Below are 18,351 nucleotides of genomic sequence, written 5' to 3' on the forward strand. Positions count from 1 at the left end.
ACTCTTTGGACACAATTCAGTTTTAGACAGATTTTATTAATTCATTTTAGATACATGGAACTCACTAAACTAATGAAACATTTCTATGAATGAAATAAGTTATTACTGTAAAAGAAAAGAACAAAAGGAAGGTCAACAGAAGCTCGGCATGCAGCGATTAGCTGATGATATGAAAGTTCTTAAAGATTCAGACACAATTAAATAATTCAAACCCAAAGAAAAGGAAACCTAAAAGTCGTACATAAATTATCAAGGCTGTCACAATATTGTTGGCTTTAATTATTCTAAAATAGATGATCTGAGCATATACTGTATAATCATGTATGGATATAATCACTGAAGAGTTCTCCCTGACTGCATATAGTGCACCAAGGTTGCTGTCTGACTAAATGACGTGTACAGTGTAAGGGGGCAGATTTGGCTGCATGTTTGAAATGTAAGTTTGGTAAACACTTATCTCTTTCCCTGATTCATTACATCGTGTGGACTAAAAGATCTGTCCGTTTAAAGTCCGTATATATGCGTACAACAGTCTTATCCCCCAAAAGTATCCTTAAAATCCAAATTAAATGAAACCTTCCACCTTAAAAGAAAGAAAATGGTGTGAAAACAAATTTGGTAGCCCTGCCATGTCACTGAATCATTTTCATTTTTAAATGTTAAATCAGCTCCAAGTATTTCTAAGGTGAAGTAAAAAAAAAAGAAAAAAAGAAGCAAAATTCAGTATAGTCCTAAAGAGAGGATCTTCACACCATTACATGCAAAAAAAAAAAAAAAAAAAAAAAAGAAGAGGAAAAAAAAAGAAAAGTGTTGTGAGTGGTTGACAGGAAGTAAGCAGACTGGATGTGCTGATTTTCTGTTTATCTAGTCGAAGTTTAGCGGGTGGCTGTCGAAGTGAGTAAGCACGTGATTCTCAAACACTTTCTGGTCGCAGTCCAGCGGGAACTGCTCGCTGCACATGGGGCAGATTTTCCAGTGGCTCTCCACGTGCTCCTCAAACTTACTCTGGTCATAGTTGGGTGGGAAGATGACCTCACAGAGGGGACATCGTTTCATGTCCATGCTGCGCGTGGGAAGTGGATGGCAGAAGAGAAAGAGGGGAGAGAAAGCTCACGTTAATAAGCAGTCAAGCAAAGACGTGGGCAAAACAGGAGCACGGCTAATAAAGAGCATCCGTCTGATGCAACGTGGGTGGCCTGCGCTTCATCTAATGGGGTGGGGGGGGTGCTGCAGACGTTTTTACACACGTCAATACACAAGTTTAACACACTTGGAGAGTTTGGTTATTATCAAGGTGTGTTACCTGGGATCAAAGCAGAAGGCATTTTGTCCATCATTCACAAATGTGCTGTGAGTTTCAGTTACTGTGGGCTGTTCGCTGGTATTACCCTGAGAGAGCAGCAGAGACAGGGGGAGACGCAAAATGGCATTAAAATAATCAAACGCACATGATACAAATTAGAAGTACTGCATACTGCACATGGGAGAGAGAATATTACATTATTGTTTTGCTTTTCCTCTGACTCCTCATGGCCTTCTGGCCGGCTGTGGTTGCGGGTAGGCTGGATACACACCACATTGCTGTCCCAGGATGGCGGGCCTACAGGGGGCAGCCTAAGTGGCTGGTCATCTGAGAACTCATCCGCATCATCTGCAGGAGGATTTTCAGAGACACGGCTACTGTAAATAAAAAGTCACTCATCTCTGCAATGTTTAGTGAAGACTTCTGAAAAGAAAACAAACCTTTTGAGTCCGAGATGGAGTAAGGGTTCCCAAAATGCAGCTTGCTGGGGCTCTGAGAAACCAACAGAGGGGTAGGGGTATCCTGTGCATACGGGACAGGGTACTGCAGGAATAAAGGCACACTGGACTGGAGGTTCTCCAGACTGGTTTTCTCACTGGTCCCCTGATCTCCCTTCCTGCTGCTGCCCTTCTGGAGCTCCTGACGCAAAAGGGGAATTGAAACAATTTCTTCACAACAGCAAAAACCACTGACAAAATTCAGTCCCATCATGTGCATATAGTGAGAACACTTTGTTTTAACATGTCTTTAAGATATAATCTTAATTTCCAGAAAAAAACCTGATTGCATTCACAGCCCAGTACAACCACACACTAACCTGCTGCTGACCATGGAGCAGCTCCACTGGAGCCTAACGCACTGCTTTTTCACTTGTTCCACTCAGATTCTATCCTGCTGGTCTCGTCATGAAACCCGCAGCCTTCCAGACAGAGAAGCTGCTTTTCTAACCTTTAGGGCATCGCGGCCACATATCTGATTCTATCTCAGTGTGGCTCTCCAGCTAAAAAGGCAAAGCCGCACCATCCCAACACAGAGCTGTGACTTTTTTTGGGGGGAGGGGGCTTTTTGTTGTGCTCACAAAAGCAGTTTAATTAACACCTTCATTAAAAAGAATTTTCTCACTTTCAAAGGGAACAGGATTCTGTGTTTTTATGTCAGTAAGAGACGCCAAGTTAATTTACAGTCTAAACCTCAAATTGGGTCATTCTCCTCCTCTTAACTTTAGCAGCATTACCTCAAAGCAACATTTTAGGTCAGTGAGGACCTTGCTGTGGCCTAAAGTAATGGAATGGAAAATAAGAAGTCATTTACTCTGCATCTACAATTAGAGGCATATTAAACACAGACCAGATTGGGAGAGGGGAAAATGGCAGGGGAATGGCACATTTCAGGCAATTTTTAAAATGGAAGGAGTCTATAAAAGAGAAAATGAAAGCTGTCACTAACCCCCTCCAGTTTTTCCTTCTCCTTCATAACAACCACAAGTGTGTCCTTAAGCTCCTTTAGCTCCCGTCCCTTCTCAGCTACCTGGCTCTGTAGAAAGTAAAAGGCACAAAAGCAGAAGAATGAAGAAACACTTTATATACTTAAACTCTTGATGTGCTGCTGATTAAAAAATGTGTAAGTGAAATACAGTCAGACCATAGTGCGTGACGTTAATTGATCACAGCCATAAAAGGCTTCTCTTTGCTGAGGACTGATTTATGCACAATACTGCTCAGAGCAAAACAACCTGCTTGAATCCCTGTGAGACACTAAGCAAATATCCGCCTGACCTGAGCCAAGCACAGCATTAGCCAAGCAACCAGAGATGAGTCCTGTGAGCCAAGACTTGCTTGTCTCCAGAGCCTGACATAAACAGCAGTAAAATGTCGTCTTACAGATCGTCCCGCTCATAAACAACACTGTCAGAGAAACTGTGTTCAAGGGGAGAGATAGCATCAAAGGCTAGATCCTTGAGCTATACCAGCCATACACAGCGGTAAAAACACAGAAGAGTCCAAATCAGGTCTGCTTTGAAGGAGAGCATCACTGGCAGCTGACAGCTTGGGCTGTGCTAAGTGTCTGCACTCTGCCTACACTAACCTTATAACGATCTTCCTCTGCTGCCAGCTGCAGCTTCAGGTTCTCGTTGGTCTTCAGTTGCTCTTTAAATTTCACTTCCATCTTGGCCAGCTCATCAGCAAACATGCAGCTACGCTCCTTCTCCTCCTAAAGGGCAACACATGATTCAGTTTTCATCACACCACAATATACACAGAGGAGAAAAATAAATGACAAAAACACTGCTCACAAGGTATCAGAGGTGCAGGACCTATAAACAGTCAAAGTAAATAAAAGATTGGTCTGCACCAGCTGAGATTTTTCCACGTACTTCAGCGTGCAATGTTTCTTTTATTCATACCATTGAACTACAAAAGTCTCTCACACGTTTGAACATCTTATTTTGGGACAAAATACAGCAACAAAATAAACAAAAAAAATGTTTCTTACCATCAGCATCTGCTTGCATTTTCTGTATTTGTCGTTCCTGTCCGACGCCTCTCTGCTGATGCCTTTGAGCTTCTCCTGGATGATGGCTTCCAACATTGGATCAGCAGAACCTGGACTTCCTATAGAGTTATGTTTTTATTAGTTTATTATTCTTCAACAAAAAAAAAAAAAAAAACCCTCTGCAAAATAAAAAATTTACATACGTATCACCAAACTGCTAAGGAACATAATTTAGAGAAACCAAGAGTTCAAAATAAAGCTAATGAGAAATAAAAGATAACTGTCTAAGGAACTACACAACTCCTGTTTTCTAAAGATAATTTTTCACTTCATAATTTGACTTGGGTACCTGGCACAGAAGTGTCTGGACTCCCCGATGGAAGAACTGCCATCATTTCTTGGGCAGAGCTTCTCTTCAGCTCCTAAAGACGAGAAAAATGTAGTGAAGACATAATAACAACAACAAATGCAGAAAAAAAAACAATTCACAAACATATTTACAATGTATTTTACAATGACATTTATAGATGAAAATACATCTTATCTGTATAAAATATTGTGTTGTGTGTTTTTATATATATATATATATATATATATATATATATATATATATATATATATATGAATGAATGAAAGGATTAACACAGGCTTGAGCTACTTTTACTTATAAGAATTTGTAAAAATCCAAAATAACAAAAGATAAAAACTGGGAACAATTATACCAAGATTGAATTTTCCAGTTTCCATTTTTGATGTATCTACAGTGAAATTAAAATAAACTTTCTTTTATACAGTCAGACTGGACTGAATGATAATGAAAATGAATTTGTCTGATGTGTTAATTTTCATTTTCAGCTTGCACTTCTTTCCAGTCAAGACTGGCAAAATGACTGAAGGCATTAACTAGTACAAGTGAGGCAGGCGTAGTGTTACAAAGATACAAATGGAAATTCTGTTCTTTCACTTGTTGGGACATGAATACAGTATGTTGGCTGGTATCCGTGGGGACCTACCCCTTGCTGTTCAGAGAGTTTCAGCACTTGTTTTTGCAGTCGCTGACATTCCTTATATTTTTCCTTGTAGTGTTCTGCAGCCATGTGCAGCCGCAACTTTAGATCCTCCACCTCTCTCTGCAGCTCTGCTACAACAGCTGGGTCTGCAGCAGCTTCGTCCTCTGCTTTGGCCTGTTGATGTAAAACATTACAGCAGAACAGATCAGAACTCCGGCCAACTGCAAGGTCCACTGTGACAGTGCAGCGATATAACTTCCTGTGAGTCATTAACTATAATCACTATCACTGTTTATATTGAAGTGATTCTTTAGCATGAGACTGGTGGTCAATAAAAACAGCAAGTATGAGAAGAATTACAACATCTTTCAAATGCAGAAGCAGTTTAAAAAAACCCAAAACAAAACAAACAAAAAAACTGTGTGGGAGAAACGTTTTCTGTTTCCATTATTTTCATATCGTTAACTTTCTCACACAGTGCTCAACCAAACAGCATACCTATACACAACTGGACAATTATATACGATATGATTTATTATCTTTTATTTCTTTATGGTGACAAAATATTAAACGCTATTGTGATCTAAATATATGACACAAAGTCTTCACCCTCTTACATCAACTTTTGATGAAAGTTGATGTATAATTTTGAAAAATGTTGAACTTTTGCATATTTATTATTTAATGTGTTATTTTAGATGTTACCAGACATTAATCCTTGTTCTTGATCTGCCTGTTTACCATGATATTAAATACGCTTAACTTCAAATGAAGCTCTTTTAAACACGAAAGGCTGTCTGGCTATTTGAGTTTCACTCTTACTGCTTCCTGCGTGGCCTCTGCCTTCATCTGCTCCACCAGGCATTCCAGGCGGACGCACTGGGCCTGAGTTTCAGCCTTGGCTTGGCGGAGGTTGTCAGCCTCAAGTTTAATGCGGTACAGTTCAGACATTGTACGATCGCGTGCACTGGAGGCGTCTCTCAGCTCGGCAGCCAGCAAAGAGGACTGCTGCTGGTTAGCCTGGAGCTGTTCTTCCTTCTGCCGCAGCTGCTCCTTCAGGGCTTTCACATCTCCCTGCAAGAAGTAAACACGTTTAAGGCGACTGACTCTCATTTCTCTTTAAAGATCAGTTATTACATCTCAGTTCTCCTCTTCCTATTCTTTCTACTGGAAATCTTTAAATTTCATATGATATAATAATGAATTATATTAAATACGGTTTATTATCTACTTCTGACCTCAAAACAAAAATCTTTTTTTTTTTCTTACCAAGGTGGAAACTTTGGCCAGGATCTCTTTGTACTGTTTGTCCTTCTCAGTGAGGCAAGCCTGGAGGCGCCCCACCTCCTCTTTAAACTGGGCAATGGCGTTTTCCTTGTTTACGTCCACAGACTTCAACATCTGCAGCTCCGCACTCAACTTAGTGTTCTCCAGCTCCCGGTTTTTCAGGTGAATCTGGCGCGCGCGCACACACACACACACACACACGCACACACACACGCACACGCACACGCACACACACACACACACGAGAAGTTATAAAACACAAACAGAGTGGGGTTTTTTACCTCATTTATACAACACCGATCACAATCAAAGACCATATTAAAATAAATGTTGCATGACCTCAATTACAAAACAGAGATTGAGATAGGCCCATAAAGTCGTCCTTTTGAAACAGACGCAGTGTGATGGTGCAAGTTAAATTAGGTAGAGGTTTTCTGTGGGAGCACAACAATATGTGGCACTCCCAGTTCCTGTGCAGTACATACCACAACAAAGACACAGAAACACCAATTGCGCCAGAAAACGGAACAAGGCATGTACCGTTTACAATAAAATACTGTGCAATCGTGTGCCTAAAAAACAAAACATTGAATCTTTATTTAAAGATCATATTGGTAAGTTTGAGGATTTAGTATTGATATCAACAAAAATAGAGCATTACCTTGTAGAGTTCCTTCTCATCTTTTTCATTCTTAAGATGAGATTCAAGAACCTCCTTCTCTGCTGTAAGTTTCTTAAGTCTGTCCTTAAGACTGGAGAAACAGAAACAAAAACAATATATAACTAAATAGTGCATATGTTCGCATTAATAACTCTCTGTACATCTAAACAAACAAATCTAGAAAATCTAGTGAATCTGCCACAATCCTTTTACTGAGAATTCACCTGTCTAGCTCTGTTTCCTTTTGAATGCTTTTCTGTGTCACTCCAATCAGATCTTCCTCCAACTGTATGATTCTGGCTGTGGCCTCATCCAGTCTCCTCTTTACCTCCTCTTTCTCTTCCAGCAGGGCCTGGGAAGAATGCTGCACTTCCTGTGAGACATAAGACAGAAGTAAAGTTCAGCTGAAATAAAAAGAAAGCCTCATAATTCATAAAAAAAATACAACACTTCTTGCAGTACCTAACTTCCTAACATACAACTTTCCATCTCTGACTCAAAGCTTGAGGAAAAATGTGTGCAAAACATTAAAATTTTATTGTCTTTGAAATACAAGTCTAATTCAAAATGAACGTGATGGCTTGATAGAGAGTTTTAAATGTTCAAGAAAAAATGAAATGAATATTTTACAATTTGTTTATAGGCAGAATTTTGGAATCTTTATATTCACACACCATAAAAAAATCATATAAAAGTCTAGTCATAAAATTAACAGCCACAAAATCTGTAATCATGTTTTCATCTGAAAGCCGTTTTAAAACCAGCAGATTTATGGCAGAAAATGGCAAAGTGAATTATGACTGACAATGCTTTTAAGACCTAATGTTATACTATAAAAAGCAGAATTACAACTTTGATAATACAGACATCCATATCCATCAGTGTGTGATTTATTTTTTCAGTACATCATGTGTTTGGATACATCTGCATGTTAGGACCCCTTCACTAGGGGGTGCTAAGAGACTGCTGGGCCAAATGTAAAAAGGTCCATGCAAGAGCCAGTGCATTAATACTATAAATCACTGATTTCCACATGTGCTGCTTATTTTAATGACTATTAAAATATATAGCATGGCCTGAAAAAGGCATTTTGTGTTATTTACAAGTTTTAAAACTGCTACAAATACTGCATTTCTCAGCTTACTTGGTTCTCTCTTCTCAGCTGAGCACAGTTCTCCTTCTCTTGCTCACACGCCTTCTGCAGGCTCTCTTTCTCAGCCTCCAGTTCCTCCTTTTCCTGCTGCAGGAGGGCCATGTTTTTAAGCAACTCATCTTTCTCCCGTTGCACTTCTTCCACCTTTTGCTGCCAAGAAAAAACAAAAACACTTTTCAGTATTTTTAAAAGCTTAATTTACTGGTAACATACGACTGAAATCATAATTTTCAACTGTGCACGCTAGAAATTGATATTGAAGCAAAATAAAACCCAATGAAAATCGATGCGTACTGAGCGCTGCTGCTCAGGCAAATTGTACCTCGAGAATGCCAGCTTTCGTGGTGACCACCAGGATGTCAGAGTTGCATTCATCTTCCACAGTCAGCAGCTCATCCTCTGTGGGGCTGCTGGCACGGAACTGAAATGGTGTGCTGGCCCCTCGGATCTCCCCTTTGTGTGTCACATAACAAAACTGGTAGAACTCGCCATCATCATTGGGAACATAGTACCCTGGGGGAAGTAAATCACTCAGTCAGTGAGCTCAATGTTAGACAACAGAGCAACACGAATCATATTCCTCCACAAGTCTAAACATATCTCAGTTATTAGCGAATCTTAACCTGAACACTTAACCCAAAGTTACAATAAACTGAGAGAAAAAAAAAGGCACAAAAAGAGCACAAATACTACGTAAGTGTTAAGTCCTGGTCTGGCAAATCACTTTAATTGTGCCGGTTTATGAAGGGTGGTATAAAAGACAAAAACAGAACATTAACTCAAATGTCATTAACACCAGAATGGAGATGTCTGGGAAAAGTTTCTCCTCTATCCATCCTGTCCACAACTGCACACTTAACAATTCACTCACCAACCCACATGATATTCAGTTATTAAAAGGTGTCAAAGTTACTGAAAAGTATGTATGCTCTTACCCTGAAAGACCACTGTTCTGTTCACTGCAGTGCCTTCCACATAGTTCTCAGGGAGAGGCGACCACAAGAATGTGTAATAGTCCCTCGCTGTGCTCCAACCAACCTGTGAGACATTGTGGGGAATTCATTCAACAAGACACCCTCACCACATCAGTGCAGCATAATAGCAATGGATGGATTAACAGGGGAACTTTCCCAAATCCGCACGCTGTCACTTCCAAAATATCTCAAACTAGTTTATTGCAGTAATCACAGGGCTTTAAATCTATCTTCGGATGATAGTGTAAGGACATGCCTACTGTAATATTTTTTCATTTACAAAAGTTATCATCTGGAAACCACTCCTGCTAACCATGTGCATGTGGTCTGGCCCTTATCATGAAAAAGCCTAGCTGTGGAAATGTAGCTACAACTCACTTCAAACAGGAAAGTGGAAATAGGTGAAAATTTTATACATAGGCAACTTGAAAATGAAAACCAAAATTTAATTATACGTATTTTATGTGTTGTTAACTGATGACTGATGAGGGGGAAGTGCAGAAAATACATCCATAACTTCAGACTGGTGCCATAAAACTGTCAAACAAAATCAGTGTCACATTGAGCTTGCTGGTTTTTGGTGTGCACTCCCAGGCGCAAGCATGCATCTACAACAAGCCCAGTTAAACCCCATTACACCATTACACCTAAGTTGGTTAAGTTGTGGTGTGACTTTCAAAACTCTGCTCTTAAAAAAAGGCAACGAAAAGAAAAATCATACAAGCAAATTGCACTGCAGATACACTGTGTTTCTAGAAAGCTGCATGTAGGAAGCCTTTTTGCAACGTCTGGGCAGTTTATTTTCTCACCTGTGTGCAAACAGCCTGCAGCCACAATACTGTGAGTGTTCATCAGAGCCAGAGATAGAAGGCCCTGGTGCTCCAAAACCCCCAGTGCAGTTCCAGCCTCCAGCAGTAAAAAACAGGAAGCAATTAAAACATGCACCTAGTTAGTGAGTGTCATTACTGAAGGCTAGCCCTCACCAGTCCACTCATTAGAGCTGCAGAGGTGGTGGTGGTGGGTGAAACCTCTGTAGGGAAATTACAACAGAGGACTTTGCAATGTTGTAAATTCCTGTTTTTCCTCATAGATATTAGACAAAAGGCAGAGAAAGTGTAAGGCTACCATAACAACACCAAAACACTGGTTTCAGATCAGTGACTAAGACAAAAACACAGATAACACTGTAAGAGTAAACTTTCCAAAACCTAAAAGAAGTCTGAACGTCTACCTATGCAACATGCTCTTCAGCTTTAACACGATTTTTCATCAGCACTTCAGCAAGAATGCTGACAGAAGTGAGTGACAGTATTCCCCCAGGAAGTACTGTAACATCTATCTGCCAATTAGCCTATATAAATTCAAGAGTTATTCATGAATCACACAGACAGGTTGTGGTCAGACAGGTTAATTATAACGTTGGGTTAGCTTTCTCCTGGGCCAATGCTGACAACCTGCCTCAACATTCCTTCATAAAGCCGAAAACAGCTAGCACCAGCTCCATACTTGCAGTTATGGAACAACAACATCAAACCGACAGGGACCCATACTAAAACAAACATTTCCTTAATCCATTTACCATCAAGACCTTAATTACTTTATCTAATTATTAATATGATTAGTATTAATTTGACCAAACTAGTTTGAAGGTTGCTGTGCTTTTCTATTTCCTCTTAATAAATCATAAGCCTTGTATAATATATAAATATAATACTTGTATAACTATGCATGTGACGAATAAAAAAATCTTGAATCCTGAATCTTAAATAAGCCAGGTTACCGAGTTATTTAGTGGGAACATTGAAAGGAAGAACGAGCCTGTGCCAAAAGCAGCTATAACTACTCTTTGGAGCTCACGCGAATGTGTGTAAAGCTCTATCATTTGCCTGGATAGGTAAATGATAGAGCTTTAGCACCAAGCATTACGTCTGTCAACAGTGTCAATGATTTATACAATTTAAAATCCTGCACTCAGCCTTTTCTGCTGACGCTCTATTGTTTGGAAGCTCAAGAAATTTGTAGTTTTAAGATTTATGCTGCCAGTTGGTGCCTACCTTCAGGCTAAACACAATGTGATGAGGTATCACAATCCAGTACCCAATTTGGTATGTAAACAGCCTCCAGATAATACACGATCCAACTTCAATATGAAGGCATGACCTAATTTATCAGTGAGGTTAGGGAAAGTGTCTCTGCATATACCCACAATAATATCACATGTAAAGCAAAGTGCACACATCAATAGTTGACATAACAAGGACAGTAAACTTAGGAGCTTGAATCAATATTGCAAAGAAATTAACAATTGAACCTATTTCTTGGGCTGTATTACTTGAACTATAGCATGACATTAGAATGAGTGCATGCTGCAAATAACATATATATGTATGTATGTATGTATGTATGTATGTATGTATGTATGTATGTACGTACGTACATACATACATACATACATACATACATACATACATATAAAACTGAAGTTTTCATCTTCAGTCATCTTTTCCTTTCCACTAAAGTAACACACGTTTTGCAGTCTCAATGCGAGTAAACGATCTGTGAGTTTATGAGTCACAGACAGTCTAGTTGAATCCTATATAACAATCCTGCAATTACCTATTAATGAGTGACACTGTAGTCAGCATTACAATATTGTTACATTATAACCTGTCCAAATTGTAAAAGAAAGGTAACATACTTTTTAACTACAAGATAAGCAGTTATATTTGCAAATTATTTCAAGAGAATTTGGGGGTTTTAATACTTCTATTAGGAAAGGAAGCCACTGTTAACACATGTTTTAAAACTTTACATGCAACTGTGTGCACCTGTGGCACTGTTAAAGTATAATTTATCAGTTCTGTCGCTTCGTATATGCTTCAGCTATAACATCTGAGGAAATACACTGTTACAACTAATTTGGCTGTGGATTTAGCTTTAACTCATTATTTAGCCATTGTTTAATTCAGAAGACAACTAACAAAATCAGCACAAGCAGATTGAGAGAGAAAGAGCCATAAGGCTGGGTTCGTTAATGTGATGTATTTAATCTTAGCTTCCATCTCAACTTCAGTAGATAAAAAGCATGCTGGTCTTAATAATAAGCCTAAAGTCACGATTCAATGCAGATGAGGCTAATGTAAAGCTACTGGGTTGGATTTAATGCACTTCTATAACAAGGCCCATATGGGACACCCAAGCACATGGTGGAGGTTAAAATGCTCCACTTCCTCTGTCAAGTTTCAAGTGGATAAACTTGAAATCTCTCTTTTATTCCATAGATAAAATAGTTTATACAACAGACAGTCTAGATGTAAACTGCAGGCTGTTCATAATACAAATTAAATTATCAGACAGTATTTTTACTTTCCATTATATCACACATAAAGTGCTCTAGTGGTCTAGTTATGAAAATACACATTGGACTACTTCTGTTAGTACCATCATGGATTCATAGTCCTCATTGATCATAATTATATATCGTGCTTTATTATTCCGCTCATTCACCTTGAAAATGCCAACCCAGTCCTTTGGATGCGGTTTGATGAACTGTGTCAGGGTATAGTGACACTCCAACGCAGCATGGGGCAGGTAGCTCTTCCCCACATTCTGGAAGATGACGTGGGCAAAATTTGACGTGTCCATGTTGTTGCTTAACAATGTCCTATCCAGGAGCAGTGCCATAAAATCCACTCAGCAGTGGCTACAAAGGAAGACAAAAGCAATCAAATATATATGAAATGCCCACAGAAACAAGTACAACAAATGACTGGAGTAGTGAAAAGACAAACTAGTCAACTTCAATGAAGGTTTAATCATTCGATTCCTAAATTTTGGCCATAGAATGTAATTTATGATAAATAGACTGTTTTTTTTATATAGCGCTTTTCCACTCTACTTGAGCATACTGTCTAATATTCACACACATTCACACTCCATTAAACATATTAGGAATAACCCGGGGTTTTGTCCAAATACTTGCAGACTACAGCAGTCAGACATCGACCAACTAAACCCCTGATTAGTAGATGACCTGTTCTACCTCCTCAGACACTACTACCCCTAAATATTTATTCAATGAACTGTTTAGTTTACATTAATATAAAAAGTATTCCAACGTAAATGGTGGTTTTTAACCAGTTTAGCTTTCAGGCAAGCTAGAGTTAGTTTGACACAGCAAATACAATCCTTATTATCTGCAGACATTTCTCAATGAGCCCTTAAGATATGTTAGCAAGTGGATGGACAAATCTATCTTGAACTTCAAGTCCCATTTCATTTTGGTAAGCGGTATGGATTCCTATTTTCAAACCTCCATGAAATCAAAGCATTGGGAAGTCCTTGTGAAAGTGTTAAGTCAAAAAAAAAGAATAACTTCAACACTGTCATTAAGAATTTGATTTAAATGGCTGGCAAGCTTGTAATTTGCCAGCAGTAAACTCAGCCACGGTTCATGACAACCAAATTTTATTCAAGTCGTGACATTTTAGTTCCAGAACATGTCAGGAAAAAAATTAAAAAGAATTACAACAGGAAACCACTAGGGGTGCAATGATACTCGTATCGATATTGAACCGTTCATACAGTGCTTTTGGTTCGGTACGCATATGTATCAAACAATACAAAATTTTAAATTTATTTTATCAACTTTTCTTCTGACGATGCTGTCTGTGTTGAGCGCTCAGTGGATCTGCGCTCGACAGTGCAGCCTAGGCGGAGTAGTCGAATGCAGATTCACTGAGTGCAGGGCAAGCTAGCGAGACAGAAGTTAAGCTCTCCTTACAACATGGCAAATTGAACCCCCCACTAGAGCTGGACGATATAAGATTTTTTCATATCACGATATGTTTTTTTCATTTCAGGCGATAACGATATCTATCAGTGTAAAGTAATCAGTGTAAAGTGTGCGTGTTAGTCCCCATAGGGAAATAGTTCCTCTGCATTTAACCCATTCACCCAGTGAAGCAGTGGGCAGCCACCAGTGCAACGCCCGGGGAGCAGTGTTTAGGGACGGTACCTTGCTCAGGGGTACCTCAGAGTAGCCGTTCAGTAGAGTTGAACCCCCGACCTTCCGATCATGGGGCCACCACTCTACCTACTGAGCTATCCCTGCCCCCAACTATCACGATATAAGCCAAATAACTATATTTGTAAGATTTAAATGTGCCGTTGCTCACAAGTAAAATGTGAAATAATCAGCAGCTTGTTTTCATTTAAATATTTATTTCCCATAATAAGTTCAACAGGGTAGATGTACTTAAGGAACATGAGACTTTTTCAGATAAATAAAGGCAAATATTGCAAACTACACAAAAGGCAGCCGCTAAAGCGTTTAAGTTTCAAAATAGAACAAACAAAACAGACTAAATTGTCAATTCCCCTTAGAAACAAAATATTAATTCTAAAAATAAATCTTAGTTTGTTTTACAGAAGAACAGACAAAACTGACTAACTTTTGTCAATATCAAATAAACTGAGAACTAAAAGGAAATTCTCAATCTCTCCTTGTTGTATAGCTTAGCTTTTCAAACAGTTTTAACAGTTACTTTAGTCTGACAAAAGCCGAATGACGAATTAGCGCTTCCAGTCAGAGACCGAGGCTACGTCCACACGTACACGGGTATTTTTGAAAACGGAGATTTTCCGTTTTCGTTTTAAAAAATAATCCCGTCCACACATAAAGGGAGAAATGAAGGAAAACGCTGCTATGAACATGCCAAAGCAGCAGGTGGCGCTAGATTCCTAACCGTGCAGAAATGTTGGCCAATCAGAAGTCTAGAAGCCTCGGTGGGAAAAAGTAAACAAAGCTGGGGCATAGAAGCAGAACCGAGTCGTATGTGTGGAGGGACAGTAACTGTGTGTATATGTAAGCATTTAAACACTGCAGAGAGTAGAATTGACAGTAACAGTATTGTAGAAATTCATTTCACCGAAACAATAACGTGGCGCACAGTGTGACGTCAAAAAATGCGCACACCTTTGACGCTGCGTTTTCTCCGTTTTTCTAGTCCACACGTAAATGCAAAAACTGAGTTTTTAAAAATCTTCGTTTTCAGTGACCAAAAACGCCGTTTACGTGTGGACAAAAGGTGCAAACGCATAGAAAAATCTGCGTTTTCAAAAATACCCGGGTACGTGTGGACGTAGCGCATGCACCAGTTTATTGTATTTCCAGACTTGCTTTCGGCACAATTTACAGTGCACGCTACTCTGTTTTTTGTCAGACTTGAAATAGCCGAAATACCTTCACACTACGGAACTTCTATGGCTCTTCCGTTCGACAATCTCTCCGGCATTGGAACCATCATCTGTTTTCTCTTCGGTAACCTTCGGTCACGCTCAGTTGATTTCTCTAGTCGGCACACTCATTTCCTCCATTACCCGGGCAGTACGGTGGCTGGCTGCTTTCCAAACAAATACACATGTGCGGCTTGGCACTTGTGCTGTACGTAACAAGTCACGTGACGTGACGCTGCGGCTGTGATTGGTTCGGCTCTGCGCTACTTAATTTGGATTGGCTGTTCTTTTTTTTTTTTTTTTTTTAAGAGGACAAGAGCGGCGAGGTCTATCGCGATAGTTTAATTTTTCTATCGAGAAAAAGTTATATCGCGATACATATCGTTTTTGTTCTATCGCCCAGCTCTACCCCCCACCCTAATTCAGATCTGGCGTTTGGAACTATTTTGGTTTTCATGTGACGTATGACCCTGAAGGTAAGCGCGTAATGGACTAAAGTAAAACAGTATGTTGGATGTGCCACGCAATGCTCAATTACATTAGTGGGAACTAGTGTGTTACCGCAGTTAGCTCATTAATGTGTTGGCCGTCCAGCCCCACGCACAGGGCGATCCGCGGTAGCTCGTTAACAGAGATTTGCCGTGTTGTGGCTTTAACGTCATTTCAACGAGATTAACGCTGACAGCACTAGTGGGAACACAACGAATATGACTGCACATTTACTCCGACAGCATCCTAGTACAAAGACAAGTGGAAGCAGACAAAAACAACAAGCACGCATGCTACAAACTTTACCAGAGTCATTTAGACAGCCGTTAGCACATGATTCTCCTTATGGGGACCTGATATGTTTAATATGCTGCTGAGAGTATGCCCCAGAAGAAGCGTATAGTATAGCTTTTATTTTGGAAAGAGCCATTTCTCTGTAATAAACTCTCTTTTCCAAAGATGAGTGATTCCTCAATCAGACATATTTATTTATTTTTATTACTTTGTTGTTTCAGCAACATTAAATTTAAAAACTGTACTTTTGAGTTAAAATATATATTTATAATTTTAATAAATGACAAATTAAAAAGGCATGAACATTTTTTTTGTATCGAAAAAATATCGAACCGTGACACCAAAGTATCGAACCGAACCGTGAATTTTGTGTATCGTTGCACCCCTAGAAACCAACCCATAACTATACACACGGTTTAGGGTCAGCTTTAAAGCCCTTGGAGTGTGTCCTGAGCTGATTATACATTTCAGTTGATCTCAGGATGTTAATCTCAAGAAAAAGCCCTGACACAGTAGAGTAAATATTGAAAGCTGAAACAAAGTTACTCTGATAACAAAGACAGGCATACAAAAGCCTATTAGAATATGATAGTATCCTTGAGATTTAGTTAAACATTTATTTTCTTGAAAGCAAAGCAAAGAAAGCTCTCCAAAGCTAGAAAACACATTACCCAGCAGTCTTTTAATTTGTACTTTGTATATACCTCTGATCACTTTACCTGCACACGAAAGTAATTTTTCAAATTAATACAGTTTGTAATAAACGATCTAATACAAACAAACAAACAAAAACACTTGTTGGGTTTTTTATTGCAAACAATCCGGGAGATCGGGTATTCTTCTTGTAAGTGTAAAGTAACAGGGAATCTACTTTATAAGCCTGGATGAAGCATGGCTCCGTTGTAATTTATACTTAGCCACATTTTAGATACTGAATACATTCTTTCAATTCATACGCGATCTACTCTTTTAATACGCGAGGGGTTACCACTGAATTTTAAATTGTGCCTCTTAATGACGATATATCCTAGCACGCGAGGTGACACAGTGCCAACTCATAAGAAAAACTAGAGAAAAACAAAGCTTATTGGCCTACTACCACCAAGTTAAACAACATAAAAAACCCGGCCACGTGAGTAAGAAGGGGGAGGGATTTTCCATTTGGGCCTTAGCCAAAATATTTTTCTTCGACGTAATTAGGCCTTTGACTCAAAACATTTCCCCAGTCGATGATCGGAAATTCAGCCAACACAGCCATAATCCACATCAATCGAAAAAGTTATCAACCCTAAGTATAACATCAAATTAAAAAAAAATCGCAAATGGAAATGGCTGAATCCGTGGCGAGGCCTAACTTGAAAACATTGACCACATCTGGCTAAGTTAGCTATACAGCTAACTGGCTAATGCTAGCAACATACTTCTTAGGAGACTAATAACCACAAAACAATGGAACTAAACTAAAAAAACGCTAACCACTCGGTAGAATATCCATTTTAACTCTCTTAATACATGGCGTTAGATTAAACACGACAAAACAGCGGAGAGAGCAGTGCTATTGGGGACAAGGTTAAAGCTAACGTAAACAGCTCGCGACGATGTGTCGCGAGAAAACCTCTAAAAACAAACGCAGATCAGATTGAAATACCAAGAGTCGTATACTTCATCTAAATTATCAAATAAACCATGAACATACCTAGTTGTCATGTTGGGCAGCAGCTGAAATCCCAACGTATCACAGAAACAATTGTTGACGCAGTTCAGTGCTTTCCCCGTGCCCCCTTCCTGGAATAATAACATTACGTCATTTCCGTAAAGGGCCACTAAGAGGAGAAATTGTGACATTATAATTAATAACTTTGTTACAAAGAATACATCGATGATAACGTTGTAGCAATGTGTAGATTCACATGACACACCTTACTTTAGTGGGATTCGTTTATGTTTCTCCCAAGATCAAAACAAAGTATCAAACAAATGATTACTATGTATTTTAAAAACAGCACCAGCAATGTAGTTATATAATAAAATATTTAGGAGTAAAATGGCAATTTTTCTTCAACAAAAAAATACTAATATTAGTTATTTACTGGCATAATTATTTACAGGACCTGAATAATTCTTCCAACACCGTGGAGCTGTGGCTTTGGTCATCTGCAAGAAATCAGAATCAGAATCAGAATCAGAATACTTTATTGATCCCTGGGGGAAATTATTTAAGAAAACACATGTGCGTAATCGGGCACACTTCTAGATATATATTCATAAAGAGAGAGTATATGTGTGTATATAGAATGTTAGTTTCTTTTCAATCAGAATACATAGGTTACTTCCCACAGGCACCGTGAATAGAATTTAATTTATAAGAAATAGAATAAATAAAATACAAGATGTAATATAGTATGTGATGTGAACTGTTGGGCATTCTGTTATTTTTATTTATTATTTAT

At 38.9% G+C, this 18,351-nt stretch overlaps 1 protein-coding gene across 1 annotated transcript; it reads right to left on the reverse strand.

Moving 5' to 3' along the window:
- Positions 1-15: 15 nt before the first annotated feature.
- tax1bp1b (Tax1 (human T-cell leukemia virus type I) binding protein 1b) lies at positions 16-17,708 on the reverse strand. The gene is made up of 18 exons (XM_026185979.1): positions 17,598-17,708; positions 12,389-12,584; positions 8,843-8,945; positions 8,230-8,420; positions 7,899-8,057; positions 6,979-7,127; positions 6,755-6,845; positions 6,076-6,261; positions 5,629-5,880; positions 4,810-4,980; positions 4,146-4,218; positions 3,797-3,915; positions 3,389-3,514; positions 2,750-2,836; positions 1,744-1,942; positions 1,500-1,651; positions 1,304-1,389; positions 16-1,063 (listed from the first exon to the last, which is right to left on the reverse strand). Exons 2-18 carry the CDS (start codon positions 12,563-12,565, stop codon positions 865-867), a joined length of 2,520 nt encoding a protein of 839 aa, XP_026041764.1. The 5' UTR covers positions 12,566-12,584; positions 17,598-17,708; the 3' UTR covers positions 16-864.
- Positions 17,709-18,351: the final 643 nt, after the last annotated feature.

Source organism: Astatotilapia calliptera, chromosome 11 (genome assembly GCF_900246225.1).
Source record: "Astatotilapia calliptera chromosome 11, fAstCal1.2, whole genome shotgun sequence".
In the NCBI taxonomy this organism is placed as follows: Eukaryota; Metazoa; Chordata; class Actinopteri; order Cichliformes; family Cichlidae; genus Astatotilapia; species Astatotilapia calliptera.